This window comes from Sesamum indicum, linkage group LG12 (genome assembly GCF_026168435.1).
Source record: "Sesamum indicum cultivar Baizhima isolate 11 linkage group LG12, ASM2616843v1, whole genome shotgun sequence".
NCBI lineage: Eukaryota > Viridiplantae > Streptophyta > Magnoliopsida > Lamiales > Pedaliaceae > Sesamum > Sesamum indicum.
In genome coordinates this window covers 11,467,303-11,482,998 of record NC_142668.1, presented here as the reverse complement: position 1 = coordinate 11,482,998, position 15,696 = coordinate 11,467,303, and the positions used below count along the sequence as shown (strand labels likewise).

Genomic DNA, 15,696 nt, shown 5'->3' with positions numbered 1-15,696 from the left:
ATTTATTAAGTAATATTTCATTTAGAAAAATAATTAAGTAACGCACTTGGTGGAGTGGTAATCATTAAATTTTTTCATAAGGTCTTGGTTTTAAATCCTTTGGGCAGCAAAAATAGTTTTTTTTTTTTTTTCAAGAAATCCGTTAGTTTTAATGGAAAGATAACGAATTTGAGAGACTAAGTTTGATGAGAGGAAAACATGAGGGATCAAATTTGGATAAATAATTTTTAAAAAAGTACCCATACACTCCCCAAAAACGTTAATATTATTATACAAACTACCCATACTTTTTAACTGTTGGGAATGGTTTTTATAATTAAGTGAAAGACACGAGTAATGTGTGTAAATAAATAATAAATTATACATATAGATGTAATTATCCCATAAAATTATTAATCTTATAATACAAAATTTGACTAATTTACTTATTGTTATTAATCAACTCGAGCAAGTTAAACTTGTTGAGACCATGTTCAAGTTGATATTGATCACATAAATTTTTCAGTTTGCAAATATAATTATGAGATGAGAAAAAATATGAACAAATGCATTTTTATTGATTTAAAAGAAAGTGAATACAATATATGATTTGAAAATAATCACCTGATTCTTCACTCAGAATGTGGATCCAAAGGTTTGAGAATTGTTCTTGGACGTGGATGAGTAATCTCCTCCGAATTTATGAAACAAACTACGTGTCACCTTAAATTTTTAATTGATAATTTATTCTAAAATTTTTATGTCAACTGAAATTACATGAGTTATATCTTTTTTTCTTAAACTTTAACTTAGAAGATATTTCATTTTCTAAAATATTTAAACAGTATCTGATTTTTTTAAATAATAAATTTATAAAATACAAAAATATGATATTGAATTTTCAAATTAAGATTGTTTTTGTTTAGAATTTGGGCTTCAACATGGGCTTTAAGACAAGCCAGGGCGGCCCATATTGCTCCCTTCTCTTATACTAACAGTTGTGGTATATATTTTTGCGTTCGTATAATAAATAAATTTTTTATATTTTAAAATATATTATAAATAAAAATTAAATAATTAAATTAATACAAGTTTTAAGAAAGATAAATAAATTGATTATTTTATTAATTAAAAAATATTTTTAGAATATTAAAAAATTAGCACAATAATGTTAAAACTGTTACTTTGTAACTATAATATTTATTTTCTTTATAAATAGTAAATATAATTATTGATAATTAATTCTAATTTGAATTACTAATTCCTAATAAGAAATCGAGTTTTATTCATACTAAGCTGATTAATTATTAAACTTAAATTCATAAGATCAAATAAGTAATTATTTATATGATAATTAAATTAAATTAAAGATATTATTATGATTTGTAAGTGTTTCAATTCCAACCAAAAGGAGGGGGGGGAGGAGTTTCGGGCCCCAACCCTACCCGGTGATGATTTTTGTCCAGGATCCGAACCCACGGCATTGAAGCACAAGGTTTCACCGGGTGGGTCATATTTGAACTCACCGGCCATATCATTATTATTCCGGATAAGCTACCGCGTTCACACGTACGAAATCAGCTTATACGAAAAGCGGTTTTCAGTGACCGCACAGTACTCATTTGGATTTTCTCACAAATTCATCGAAAGATGTACTTTTCACCTGTGGAATTAACAAAATCTTTTTTTTGAAAAAAGGGAAGCAGCTGCCGTAAAAACTCAATGAAAGGAGAGCAAAAAAAGGCCGTGTGAAAAGGCTGCTTCCAAACTGGTACATTTATACACAGTCCGGGCTTTAAGCTAAATTCGTCGTCAATGTGCTTAAATCTACGCTTCTGTACTTCGTTTTTCATGTACCCTTTAAATGAGAGAAGCTAGAACAGTCTCTTGTGGGAGTTCTTGATTTCTGCTGTTTCTGATCTGCGTAAGTGCACGCACAACGCACACCATATATCTTTTTTTGAGCTTGAACTTCTGGGAAAAGGGATGAGGTCAGCCCTCGTGTTTCTTGTTCTGCTAGGCCCGTTTGTCGCCTGTGTGTTTGAGTTTCAAGCTGAAGCTGCACCTGCTGGTAACTTTTTTTTTTTTTTAATAAAATCTTTTGAGGGGAAAAGGGGTTATGTTTACTGAAACAGTAAAAAAGATTCAGAATGATGGGATTTTTTGCGTCTTTGCTTAATGGGTTTTCTTTTTTTCGTCTAGAAGTTTGTGTTCTTGAGTTCTTGATTTATTTTTGGAAAATGTGATTCAGGGCCGTTGATAAAGCACTTGTCCTCTCTTGTGAAATGGACTAGGTCCTCCTCCAAAACGCCCCATCAATCAGGTTGAACAAGCATCGTTAATTTTCTTTGTTGCTAGTTTTAGATTCTTGTTTCTTGTATTTTTCACTTAATTGTTGTTCGTATGTCTCTGTTTCTGTATGAGCACCGTTAACAACTATGGCTATGGCTTATTCTAATCTTTAGGACATATTTTATTCCTAATGATGGGATCCAACTTTAGCTGAAACAATGTTTGGAAAGATTAAAATTAATATGCCTGTATACTTGCATTATTGGCCTTCTTGCAGATGGGAATGTGCTTCAATTCGAAGATGGATATTTAGTTGAGACTGTTGTTGAAGGGAATGAACTTGGGGTTGTTCCATACTCCATCCGCGTCTCACAAGATGGAGAGCTCTTTGCCGTCGATGCTGTCAATAGCAACATTGTTCGAATTACGCCTCCATTATCCCAATGTGAGCTTTTCCTCTATTTCCTTGCACTAGTTATCACCTTCTTGAGCTTATCCAAGATTGATAACTAAAAATCAATTTTCTATGCTGTGGCAACTCTGTTTGTCTTGGTCCTGCTTTTTTCCTACTTTTTAAACAAATAACGTATGATTTAGTTTCTACTGTTTCATGTCATCACTCTTGTTTTATGGGACTTGTGAATGCATCATTATTTGTTATCTTTTGCGGTAACTGGAGTTGCGTTAGTTGAGATTGTTTAAGGAAAGGGTTGTATCTCATATCTTGTTTTTAATTGTCAAAGATTATGTGTTCACACAAACAATTGAGGATGTACTTGACCCAAAAACTTTCACCTCTTACATGTTGTAGTTATGTTATATTTTATCTGATTCTTGGCTTCTTAATTCACTGTCAGTTTTGCAATTTATGCAGATAGCAGGGCAAGATTGGTTGCAGGATCATTCCAGGGTCACACTGGCCATGTGGATGGAAAACCTAGTGACGCTCGCTTTAATCATCCAAAGGGGGTTACCATGGATGATAAAGGGAATGTTTATGTTGCTGATACCTCAAATCTTGCCGTTAGAAAGATTGGAGAAGCAGGTGTTTGCAATACTTGTGTGTTACCTGAGTTTTTGTTTCTAAAAATTGAGTGTATGCTAGATGCTGTAAAATCACTAATTCTGAATAACTTATAAATAAGAGGCTGTCTTAGCATCCTCAGAAGAAAGAAGTAGAATTTAGGAGAATAATCTAAGTTGGGACTTCTAATTACAGGTGTGACAACTATTGCTGGGGGAAAATCAAATGTCGCTGGATACAGGGATGGACCAAGTGAAGATGCAAAATTTTCAAATGATTTTGATGTCATATATGTTAGGCCTACCTGTTCATTGTTAGTTATTGATAGGGGCAATGCAGCTCTTCGTCAAATCTCTCTAAATAAAGAGGACTGTGATTATGAAAACAGCTCCGTTTCACCTACAGGTTTGTGGATTGTCTTCAAGTGTTTGCGATTACACGTGTTCTTTAAAGTTCAGCATCTTTGTTGCTAAATTAAGTGCTTGACACATTTAATTTTGCCTTAAATCGGTGATCAGAGTTGCAGTAACTTATTATGCTTATCTAAACTTTTAAAAGTTTTTCTGTTAAACTGCAAACAGAAATATATGTTCTTCCTAGTAATGTTCTAATCAGTGGATTTTATGGACGAAATAAGTGCTCTGAATCAAATAGACCCGTACATGCAAATGAGAAATAGTAGAACATTGCTTCTATTTGATATTATTGTTGGACCGGGTCATTTAGTCATTTATAATGCTAACTCAAGGAAACTCATCGTTAAAAAAAAAAATAAAAAAAATCAAGGAAACTCATCGTTCCAAGTGCTGGAGTTTATTTGAACGATGAAACTTAAAGATTAAATCATTTTTTTTTTACTTTATATCTGAGTTAACTGTGCAATATCTGTATTGTGTCCTATTTGCTGGAAAGCTTTTATCTCCAATCAGACATGGCTGCACTTTGCAGAACTAATGTCATCTCCGCTTTCAAACTGTCAACTATGTGAAATTAGTCAATATCTGATGTCAGATTGAGATTGATTCTAGTGATAGAAAAGGAGCCACCAGTGTGAAGTCTATTGTTTTATATGAAAACATTTTTGTCTGGCTCTAATGATCTGACATTTCATGCAGATCTTCTTATGGTTGCTGGTGCTATCTTAATAGGGTATGCTTCATGCATACTCCAACAAGGATTTGGTGGTTCTTTTTTCTCCAAGATGGTATATTCTCCAAGTGTAAAGTTTGCATTCTATTTTTTAATCTTACCCAAGAGTTTGTCAGTGTTTCAGCTCCATCTCTTCTATTACCTTATCGAGCTGTCTTTTCCCAGTGATAAATGGAAAAAATATAGTATAGCAAATAGCCACAGAATTTATCAGTTGTGGTTTGTGAAAGTTTCAGCACCCCTTTAATACATTCTCAAGATAAAAATGTCAAAACCCCTTCCCACTGGCCAAATGTTCAATTAAATGGACCAAGAAAACTAGTTTTGCATTTCTGTGATTTGTCAGGTTTACTTTTGAAAGTCTCTATGTAAAGATGGATTAAAGGATAAGTGTTCCATTATGTACAACTGCAGAAAGAGCATACTGGAACTAAAATCGAGGAGCAATCAGTAAGCAAGGAGATGCCCACTCCTATTGACGTGACTGTCAAGGAAGATCAAGAAGCTGCATGGCCATCATTTGGGCAATTGGTCTGGGACCTTACCAAACTTGCACCGGAAGCATTAGGTGGCATCTTTCTTCAGTTCATCCCCTCGCGTTTCAGCGGAAAGATGATCCCCAGAAGAGGTCTCACTCCACTGAAAGATTCTCTCATTATGCCTGAAGATGAAGCTCAGCCTTCTTCCGCATTAAAACAGTGTGCTCCTACTCCTCTTTCTGAAACCAGGCAGGCCCACGGTCCAATGCCTAGTGAGAGATTCTCAGACGTTAAACCCCCTAAAATGAGATCCACCAGCTTAAAAGACCCTTCTCTATCAAGCAAGCACAGGTCTTCCAGAAGACAAGAATACGCTGAGTTTTATGGATCTGGTGAGGTTCCTCAGTATGGACAAGTAAGATCTAAGAGCCAGAAAGAAAGAACAAAGCATCGTCAACGAGAGAAAAGTGGAGATGCAACATTTGCAGCACCAGCATTGGAGCCAAAGCCTGCTGAAATCAAGTCAACCAGCTATGATCCAAAGTATGACCCTTACAATTTCAGAAGCAAATATGGCGATTCGTACCGTTTTGATTAGTCTAGCACATCTTCAGCAGCATCACCTTTGGGCAAATTTATGTTCCCTCATCCAATGTAACTCTTTCGAGTATTGCAAACAAACAGAATTTGCAGAGCAATGTATGGGCAAGATCACCTCTTGGTTTTGTGCCTGTGTTATAACTAGGTTTAATATTCGACTCCCCAGTATATTTAGTGGCCTTAAACAGTACAACATCTTGTAAATCATGTGTCCTGGTGACAAATGCTGATCAATTATGGGGGTTTAACTACTAAGGATTACCATGATGCTTTTTCCAGGTATAATCCTCCAGCCTCAATGTTCACAAGTTGAATGCTATGAATTCATTCATCTTTCTCTGGTGTCGAATCCACCATTGGTTATGATACGAGTCTTTGAACCTTCTAATTATTAGTTGTATAAGAATTCTCCCATGCAGTTATATGTATAAAAGATTTTGGATGACGGCGAGGTTTACAAATCGTTACTTTTCCTGCTATAGTACTGTAGATAGACATTACCTCAACACAATTTATTGGATGGTTCACAAACTTGATAAAAAAGGTGTATTCATGACAATACATATTCAACTGATAAACCTTGGCAACTGTGATCACGGGCAGTGAAAGGTGACAGCCAACTACTCTTAACTTTTCGTTTTTGTGTTCTCCTTGTGGACAGCATTTCCCAGGTCACTTGGCCTAATCAGAATCCTTAAAAAGAGCCCATCAAAGCTAACTCAATCCATGTACATGGAGTATCAGAGCAAGAATCACCAACCAAACATAGTAACTGGTGAGTTTTCTTTCTGTCTGTTTCTTGATTAGTTCTATTAAGAGTCATGTCTGTCTTCCGCTTGACAACATGCCTATCCTAGATCTTAATGAGGAATTGCAGTTGTCGGTTCTGGCGAGTCTCACAGACATCTCCTTAAAGTTGCAAAAGAATAACTGAACACTGAAAAGGGAACTCCCGGAAGAAGCAAAATTCAATGTTTTCACACTTGAGAACTTTCTTTCCATGCACATACATACCACCATTCTCTTCATAGCATGAATCTTATCGAATGTCGTCTCTCTGACTACACGCTGGGTTGCATACAGTTGGACAACATGGGATGTGCTGGATCGTCGCAAACCAAAGCTGAGGGTGAGACAGATTTCTTGAATTCTGACATGTTCACTTTGAGGTTCTATGTTTTGTGTTTGATTGATCATTTCCCTTTGAAGTTTTGCAGTGTCTTTTCTTTCCATGACTTCTAGACCTGAGCGCTTGCACTGATGAAGTGCTATTACAATCTTTACAGGAACTGCTAAAAAGATCCGAAAGCCAAAAGCTTGGAAACATCCACAGCCGATTACAAAAAGTCAGCTCATTCAGCTAAGGGAAGAGTTTTGGGACACAGCTCCTCACTATGGTGGTACCAAAGGTAAAACCCCAGTTAGGCATATTTCAAAAGATTTTCTTACTTGGAGACCTCCCTTCAATCATCTAATCTTGAACAAACAATTTGTAGTAGAAATATAACTGCAAAGAATATAGTATAATTCCTCAAAACCTAGTAATTTATTATAAGTTAAAACTTCAACCGATGTCAACATAGTTATCTCAAATTCTGACCAAGTCAGAAACAGTGGTCCCATCCCATGTTTGGTTTGGTATATAAGGCTTTTATTCGTCTCCTCAAAGACGAAAAATTCTTGATTTTATTCTTATATCGGGGTAGAAATATGGGATGCACTCCGGGCAGCAGCAGAAGCTGATCTTACACTTGCTCAGGCAATTGTTGATAGTGCTGGTATCATAGTACAAAATCCTGATTTGACAGTTTGCTTTGACGAAAGAGGTAACTTGAACTGGGCTATATCTCTCTGATCTTCTTTTCTTGTTGCTTTGAAGATGTTTCAATCCTTCTTTATTCTTACTTCTATCTATAGCAGGTGCAAGATATGAATTACCAAAGTATGTTTTGAGCGAGCCAAAGAACTTGATACGAAGTTCCTGAAAATACGAAGGGATGCTCGATATTTGCCAAATTTGGAGTTCAATTATACATATACCTTCACATGTTGTGGAGAAAGGGAATCTGCAATCTGCTCTGTAGCCATCGTCCAACTTTGTCATCAACGATACATTTTATGGATCATTATGTGGTTTATAACAGATGTAATAATGCTATCGGACAATATGTGTCAATACAATACAACTTTCATGCTTCTGCTTCAACGAATCACGCTATCTATTCAAGAAATTGACTAGGATGAAAATATGTCTGGTATTCAACAGAGAAAATGTAATCAATTTCGTATTATGATTCATTCAAGTAATTGTATCAACCATAAGCATTGCTATAATACATTTCCCTTTTCTTTTGGTTGTGCACTAGAATACTTCAAGTACTCTGAGGTACTAAACTTCAACAGTTAGAGATTGCTGATAATGTGATTGCGCATGCAAAAATGACTTGGGAACGAGCTTTGCTGCCTAAAATTTTGAACTGAGAAACATGAATGCCCAGAAACAAGCGTTGTAAATGGTAACGGATAAGATATAGCTAAAACTCAATCAATTTCTATGGAACTGCATATAACAATCTCCACGAGGATGCAAATTCAACCAGCTGAGAAGGTTAAATCTATAAGAAAACAGAACTCATACTTACAAGATTAAAGGCTTTTACAAAATCCATCGGGTACCTTTGCTGGATGTAGCGAATCATGGGCTCAAACTTTCTTGAAAAATGAGAGGATATTCCCTTGCTTAGGATCCTTATTTCCTGCTTTTTTATTTCCAGCTTTCCCTGCTTGGTTTGCTGGGGCGCTGTTCCCCACTGCAGGTGACTTCCTAGCCACTGGAGGCCTGAAATCAGAGTCAACATAGCATTAGGCAGTGTCAAAGCAACAGACAGCATAAAAAATAGAGAATTATGCAAACACTCAAAATCATTTATGGGCTGCTGCATCTTCCCTTCATGCCTATAACACAGAAACAAAAATTTATCGAGCAGGATAAGTCAAACAAACAGGTACCAGCATGCTGCTGGTCCTCTTTCATTTCATGAATAGTTTCCTTCATCACTTTATCATACAAATCTTCATCTTAAATTAAATCATGGGCCTAAAGGGCAAGAACAGCCAGTTTGCCCTTCGACAAGGACAAACAAAGCAATTCTCTTTTGGGCCTTATGTGAGATTGCATGTGTGGGTATATGCATGCATGTTTTCGATGTCGTGAGGGAGTTGTTCTGATTAGTTCATGAGCCAATTCTCCAAGTGAAAAGGAGGCTCAACCTTTAATCTTTATACATTCATCAATTTCTAAAGGTCTAATCATGCAGAGAGACATTAAATGCATAAGATGAATTTAGTTCAGTTTAGACATATCTCACATCAAAGCCTAAAAATTGAAGATAGTAAGAAATGAACTGAAGAATAAAAAATGGTCAAGTACATAAGCATCTAACCTGTTAATAGCATTTTTCACTGTATTGGTCTCAGCAACCTTTCCTGAATTACTATCAGATTTTGTATCTGGCTCCTCACCCTCCCAGACAACCTCAGTAACTGGAGCAACAAGTATAAATAAATCAGGTCAATTAATTTAGTAACATATAATAATTAAACGTGATTCCAGACTGAACAAAGCATCACCAGAAATTTATGATAATACCTTCTCTTCCACGCTCATCAATCCGTGTCTTCAACACTTTTCTTCTTTTAGGCCCAGCATCAGCCACTTTATCTTTCAAACTAGCATCTGTTTCAGGGACATGGTTCAGGTTTTTCTCTGAAGTGGGTGATTCAGCCTTCTTGCTTTTGCTTGTGGCTGAAACTTTTTCTCCCAAATGCTGTTTAGCTTCTACACCAGCTTCTTTGACTTCATTGACCTTCGGTTTATTTTCCTTTTCTTCAAAACTTAAGTTACACCCTGGTCCTAAAGCATCTGACCTACCTTTTGAACATAGAGCAGATTTTTTAGGAGGATCCGGCGATGCTAAACTTATTGCATCTCGGTATTCATCTTCTTCATCTGAGTAATCAAATACAACTCTCCTCTTCCTACCACCTTCACCATTGGAAGTTCTCTTTATGTTGAAATCTTGCCCATCTTCATCACTGCTGCCATATTCAACTGATTCACACACAAAAATTTGAGCTTCTGCACTAGCTGAAGCCAGATAAAGCAATGAATATTAGATGAATCAGAAACAATTAGCATACACAGGCATCGCTCGTTCTTTCTGGTTACCTTTACAGAATAATACAAAGAAATCTAAAATTGTCATATTCAAGCGAGTAAAGAAGGAGCTAACCAGCAGAATTTTGTCTGGAGTTGTTGGCTTGCCCCAAGGGAGCATCAGGTTTAGACTTTGCAGATGCACGACCCCACATGCTAGCCAATGCACCTCCACTTCCAGAAGAGTTTTTATCACTTTGATCCTTTCTGTTGTTAGAATGCAACTGGGAAACTTTTTCTTTATCTCCAGCAAGTTGGGCTCCCTGCACACGATCTACTTTCACATGACTCTCAGTTTTTACAGTTTTTGCAATGTCAGGTGATGGTACCCCAGCATTAGGGCCTGATTGCTGAAGATTTGTCTGCTGAGGCTGTGGAACTGCCTTAGTTTGTTGAACAGAATGACTTTTAGCTAACCCTAGGCCTCCTGGGGTCTTCACCTGCTGAGTACCAGTGAAAAAAGCTGCTCCACCAGCAGGTCCAACACTTCGCTTAACAAATGAATTTGAAACTCCACAAAACCTATTAGTGAACTAAGAGAAATTAGACAAGATTTAGAGTGAGTGAATGCAGAAATGGGTCTTACCATTATGCAAGAGAAGCAAGCTATTAACATAACTAAGTTTAACATTACAGAAACAGTTTTAACTGCTCAAATAGAGAATTTGAGAATAGGTGTTTGACCTATTATCGCGCAAACAATTATCAAGTGTGAGGGGCTGCTTAAAGAGATCTTCAGCTTGGACAAACTCATGATTCCAAAGGGTTGCTGGATCCTTAGGAAGGCAGGCTTGTACACTGTAGACTTGAATGGAGCAATTCTCATCAAATTCTTGCTTTGCATCTGTGCATTTGGAAATGAATGTGTCACGAAAGTGGAACTTAAACGGTCTTTCTCCACACATATTCAGAAAAGAAGTTTTCTAGAAAGCATGGACCATGGAGTATTTTCTTCAGCATTATCCTTGAAACTGGATGAAGTAACCATAATAATCACAACAAACACAATCTTGTTGTCTCCGTCAGCTCAAACATTCGTCTTAGTAAAATTTCCCTCTAAAACCAATTGAAACCGACAGCATACACCCCTAGAAACTCCTATTTACTTTCCATCCAAATATTTTTTGAAACCAAAACAATAAAATTATCCTTATAAAGTTAATATACTTTTCTTATACATTTATGTTCTGCTCCGACCAAAAGAGCTCCTTGATTACAAAATCACCTGAAAGCTTATGCTTGGGCACGAGCGTTATATGGTAAGTTGAAGGGTTATTCTTCAGCCAGCCGGATAAAGAGTAAATAACTTCTAATCCATTTCCATACTTTTCAACAAACTCTTGTAGCAGCCTACAGCCGAAAATGCACCAAATTACATCAGCATGTTAAACAAAAACAGCACATGAAAAGAAGGCAAACTAATCCGATGTGTTGTGGTTACCTCTTTGCAGCATTAGAGGAAACCAAAAAATTTCGACTCAGCCATTTGTAGGAAACCTGAAGAAAAGAGCATAACTGGTAACAAACCTAACACCCAAAGAACATGACTCAATGACGGTGCTGCAGTAATTCTATCTAATTTGTAACCACGTGTTTTTCTAAGTTCATTTTCTTTCTTCTTCATTATCTTATTGGATAACTATTCCAAGGCTTATCAGGGATAAGAACCTATACTTGTACAGCAGAACAGATTCACTCGAAAATCTTTCAGTAAAATCATAGCATCCGGAAATTATTAAGCACGGTAGCTGCAAATCAGAAAGTCAAAGCTTCTTTTCATCTACAAAAACGATGAAGAGAGATATTCGGAATTATAGGGTTTTACCACTAGAAGTTTATCGGAGACGATGGATTGAATCTCGTCCAGAATACCAAGGGTTTCAATTTCGGCCATCTTCGTTGTCCGGTTGAAACGAGTCGGATTCGCCAAACGGGGCCGGAGAAAGGACTAAGCTTTTTCTCCTTCTGTTTTTCCCTCTCAAACGGGCTTTTGATTTCCCGCCACCAATTTGGGGATTTTAGGGCATTTTGATACCCCAAGGGCACCACCTGTGGTCACGTGATCACTACGACGCACGTGCTTGGATCACAAATATATTCTTTAATTTACTTATTTTCTATTTCCATTTATCTTTTACTTTTTCTCCCTTTTTGTTTCTATCTCTCCATAACCTGAAATATAAGTTTTAAAATAAACCTTTAACAGCTTAATATTTGTAAACCTTTTAAACCACTTTATGCAGAAATTTTTGTATTCATATCAATTTTGGTTGAAACGAACCATTCAGAACATATATAATATAATTTTTATGTGATTGAACATTTTTTTTTAATTGTACGATAAGTATACAATTAATTCAAATTCAATTTTAATTAGAATTTTCCATTTATGCTAATAAGATTAAAAACTCTTGATAAATTTGATTTCGAAACACAAATATTGACGGTTTAATCACAGAGTTTAAAGTAGAACTCATAAAGACGACATTTTCACTCGTTTTCGTTCATTCAAAAGATCAAACTATTATAATAAATCAATCTATCGAACACGAAGGAGTGCATAAATTGTTAGGTAATGAATGTGTTTCTTGGATTCTTGGATATACATTATATTTCTTTCAATCCATTTTATTTCTACCAACAACTCAAAACTATCGCATCCAGGGAGCAGGACTATTTGAAAATGTAAACCTGATCAAATCCCCTCCTGCAACCATGACAAAACAATTTCATTGATGTTCATACTCCTGTCACACAGAGAAACAACCCCCCAGAAAAAACACACACAGAAGCAGAGAAAGGTTTTGATACTCACCCAGCCTTTCCACAATAAGTGGGCTTGTATTTATATATGAGGTTATCGAGCACGTCCACAGACGACGGCCTGTTCACAGACTTCCGAGCCTCCCTGGAAGAAGGGATGTCGAGTAAGAAGACAACAGTTAGCACACACATCTAAAATTAAACAATTATGATCGAATATCGACTGCTTGCAATCCTTGATCCGGGCACCATATCTCCAGATTGGCGGTTTTAGTGCAGCAAATTAGGATAAAATTTTACCTCACAAGAAAGTTGGCAACATTTTGAGTCACTTGAACTGCATCTTCTGAGTGAGGGATCTTCGGTGAGCCCCATTCGAAGGCGTTTTTCTGTAGCAGAACAGCTCAAAATGACGTTCAGAAACCCAAAATTTCACCAAAGGTTGCTTTACCCCGTGTAGATGCTGTGTGGAAAGAGAAGTTAAGATCACGTTAACGAATATAATACCTCTGGGTGCCACTGGAAAGCAGTCATGGGGTATCTGCGAGCCTGGACAGTCGAAACATAGGTCTGATTGAAATTCATCATTAGGACGACGGTTGAAATCAATTTTGACTTGAAAGGAATGCAAAGTTAAGATAAATGGACCACAGAGAGGCTGCCGTCAGTACCTTATTGTCCTTGCATGTGCTAGTTGTTAAGATCTTGAAGAAACTCTTTAGATTCTTGTTCTTGCGAAACCTTTCTGGTGATATCCCGTGCTGTGACAGGAGAGGAAAACATTTTTTAGGCAAGAGAAATTACATATTGTTAGTCGGATATTTTACTTTTGTAGGTCCAAAAGGGCAAGTACCATCACATGACAACGGAAAGAACACTCACACGATGATGTTCCATCACAAGACAATCGACAGTCAGCTTCTTTAGCAAAAGTGGTGGAAACCTGCAACCGGAATGCAATCTTAACTCAGAATACCATAACATCCAGCAGCAAATGTCCCAACTCTTGTATACAAAGCCATGTGATGAACTAAAATGATAATTCGTTTCCAGTGAAGTTATGAATCCAAAAATTATCATAAAAATGAACTGAGGATGGTAACTTTAGACCATAGTCGAAATGCTACATATCAGCAAATGAGAACTTTACTCCCAAATCAACTCTGATGCTTACCTTTCAAAAACTGTTCCATGTATATTTAAGTGTCTCTTAAAGTGCAGGGGAGACGGATCATCTTTGGAATTAAACTCCTCCAGGATGCTCCTGTCCTGTTAGCAAGGTTGTGAAAATGGAAAACAATGCACCGGTAGACACATGGAAGTTAATTAACTCATTATATGGATGAACGGACTTGGTCATAAAGTAGATAAATATTATAGTCAATTATATGGCAAGTGCAATACACTTATGTTGTGATTGGTGTGCAGTTGACAGAAAATGACCAATCACATGGCAAGTGCATCACACTTGCTATCATGTGATTGATTTGGTTCAGTCGAACCTGATTGAGATAAGAATTTTCCTAGTATCAGAGACCCTCTATGCAAGCTAAATATACAGCACACACTCACACAGAGAGGGCTCTGCTCACTTACGCCAAAAACATCTGCCCATAACCACTGATTTCAAAGCAAAACAGACATCTGAATTCTTCTAGTGTGAGTGCGTGTGTGTGGTGTATCAATAGCAGGTCTTTGGACAGCTTACCTTGGCAACAATCATGGCTAACAGCTCAAAACCTAAGCAGATGGCAAGCAAAGGGAAACGGTCTCCAGCATCATTCTTCAGAAGAACACTCTGCATACAACATATGTAACTCCCATCACTGCAAGTTCCATTTTTTCCACTGACGGCATAACGAGGAGGGCGAGAGAAGAGAAAGGGGTTTCAGGCAGCCATGCATGTACCTTAAAAATCGACTCGACAATCTCAAAGTGGACACCCCTTTTGGTCGAACCTCCTGGCAAGAGCACTCCATTCACGAGTTTGAGTTTCTGCAATGTATATTACAAAATTTAACATAAGGGGAAGAACAGTAGAAATATAGAAATAGGGAAAAATGTAATTTACCCACTTAGAAATAATTGTGCTTAGAGAAATATCAATATATATTAAACGAAATAATATCCCACTTAGAAATAATTATGCTACTCCTTTTGATTTGTAAAATAATATCTAAATTTTCTTCTTTTTTTTAATCCAAATAGTTACTGTTCTAAGATCAACGAAATTAAATGAGTTACTTTTAATTATACTGAAATATTGAGTTATTCCCAAGAAAAATATTACACTCGGTTTTTTGTGAGTCCTGATTCCTTATTCCCTTAATTTTCATTTGAAATTAAATAGTCTGAAAAAATTATTTTTGAAGAAAATAGTTGAAGCTATATTTTGGATATATATATCTTCAAGTAGTGTGAAATTAAATTTAATTTCATGTGTGGCTTCAATTGGGCTAATGCGATGTATATTCTTTTCCCGGTGGAGGTATTGCGATATTAACTTAGTCTTTTGCGATTTGTTGCGGAGCAATTCCATGCATGCATGTGATCGGTAAGTGTAAGTCGCAACCCGTGTAAATGACACTGAAAAGCTGCAAACATAAATTTCAGAAATGCGATTACTTTGTGAAGAATCTCAGGCGGCTCGTTGTAGATGAGAGGAATAACCCTAGCGCCACCGGACTCAACAAACTTAACGTAAGAGGCGGCGATGTAGGATGCATTCGTGGCGTTGTTTAGGCGCCCAGAGGCGCCGTCTCCGGGGTGGCTGAGGATTCCGATGATCGGGCGGTAATTGACTTTCGGATCTGGCGGCGGGGACACAGGAACTTTACGCGAAGGGCAATCCCAACAAGGCAAGACGATCGGCGCTGCCGTGGTCGGCGAGGAATTGAGTTCGAATAGAAGGAGAATCCAGAAGTAGCTCAACATGATAATAGTGGTGGAAGAGACGGTACGTTAGAGAGTGGGCGAGGAATTGACTGTTGTGGAGGATAGGGTTTACGACGGCGGACGGCGGAGCGGGAGAAGGTCGATCGACGTAAATGTAATTTTCTTTTAATAATTTTTTAAATAACAGTATTAAGTTTATGATTTTATAACATATTTTTAGGAAAATATATTTTATTGACAGTTTCCTTTTTTGGTTTTCTGATAAACTAAAAGGTTTTCTTTTTCTCTTTTGGGATAAT

At 36.9% G+C, this 15,696-nt stretch overlaps 4 protein-coding genes across 8 annotated transcripts; 2 read left to right on the top strand and 2 right to left on the bottom strand.

Annotated features, from left to right (window-relative positions):
- Positions 1–1,599: 1,599 nt before the first annotated feature.
- LOC105165458 (NHL domain-containing protein) lies at positions 1,600–5,808 on the top strand. Its single transcript, XM_088876237.1, has 7 exons — positions 1,600–2,050; positions 2,231–2,302; positions 2,549–2,716; positions 3,146–3,316; positions 3,491–3,700; positions 4,411–4,499; positions 4,859–5,808. Exons 1-7 carry the CDS (start codon positions 1,966–1,968, stop codon positions 5,519–5,521), a joined length of 1,458 nt encoding a protein of 485 aa, XP_088732363.1. The 5' UTR covers positions 1,600–1,965; the 3' UTR covers positions 5,522–5,808.
- On the top strand, positions 5,667–7,733 carry LOC105165457 (uncharacterized). 2 transcript variants are annotated; one of them, XM_020694613.2, is made up of 6 exons: positions 5,667–5,802; positions 6,185–6,298; positions 6,381–6,652; positions 6,810–6,932; positions 7,230–7,349; positions 7,444–7,733. In XM_020694613.2, the coding sequence occupies exons 3-6, from the start codon at positions 6,556–6,558 to the stop codon at positions 7,506–7,508; spliced, it is 405 nt and encodes a 134-aa protein (XP_020550272.1). In that variant the 5' UTR covers positions 5,667–5,802; positions 6,185–6,298; positions 6,381–6,555; the 3' UTR covers positions 7,509–7,733. The 2 variants fall into 2 exon arrangements, with proteins under 2 accessions (XP_020550272.1, XP_020550271.1); XM_020694612.2 differs by having other exon boundaries at positions 7,441–7,733.
- A 321-nt stretch (positions 7,734–8,054) lies between these two features.
- Positions 8,055–11,759, bottom strand: POLD3 (DNA-directed DNA polymerase). Of its 3 annotated transcripts, none has more exons than XM_088876236.1 (8): positions 11,565–11,759; positions 11,181–11,266; positions 10,965–11,089; positions 10,424–10,583; positions 9,816–10,261; positions 9,173–9,634; positions 8,967–9,066; positions 8,055–8,362 (listed from the first exon to the last, which is right to left on the bottom strand). In XM_088876236.1, exons 1-8 carry the CDS (start codon positions 11,631–11,633, stop codon positions 8,227–8,229), a joined length of 1,584 nt encoding a protein of 527 aa, XP_088732362.1. In that variant the 5' UTR covers positions 11,634–11,759; the 3' UTR covers positions 8,055–8,226. The 3 variants fall into 3 exon arrangements, with proteins under 3 accessions (XP_088732362.1, XP_088732361.1, XP_011082779.1); XM_088876235.1 differs by having other exon boundaries at positions 9,173–9,670; positions 11,565–11,758; XM_011084477.3 differs by having other exon boundaries at positions 9,173–9,670; positions 11,181–11,236; positions 11,565–11,758.
- Positions 11,760–12,140: 381 nt separating this feature from the next.
- LOC105165461 (gamma-glutamyl hydrolase 2-like) lies at positions 12,141–15,577 on the bottom strand. Of its 2 annotated transcripts, none has more exons than XM_088876550.1 (10): positions 15,128–15,577; positions 14,411–14,497; positions 14,211–14,300; positions 13,677–13,771; positions 13,385–13,445; positions 13,174–13,263; positions 13,010–13,072; positions 12,803–12,891; positions 12,555–12,647; positions 12,141–12,446 (listed from the first exon to the last, which is right to left on the bottom strand). In XM_088876550.1, the coding sequence occupies exons 1-10, from the start codon at positions 15,434–15,436 to the stop codon at positions 12,413–12,415; spliced, it is 1,011 nt and encodes a 336-aa protein (XP_088732676.1). In that variant the 5' UTR covers positions 15,437–15,577; the 3' UTR covers positions 12,141–12,412. The 2 variants fall into 2 exon arrangements, with proteins under 2 accessions (XP_088732676.1, XP_088732677.1); XM_088876551.1 differs by having other exon boundaries at positions 13,010–13,051.
- Positions 15,578–15,696: the final 119 nt, after the last annotated feature.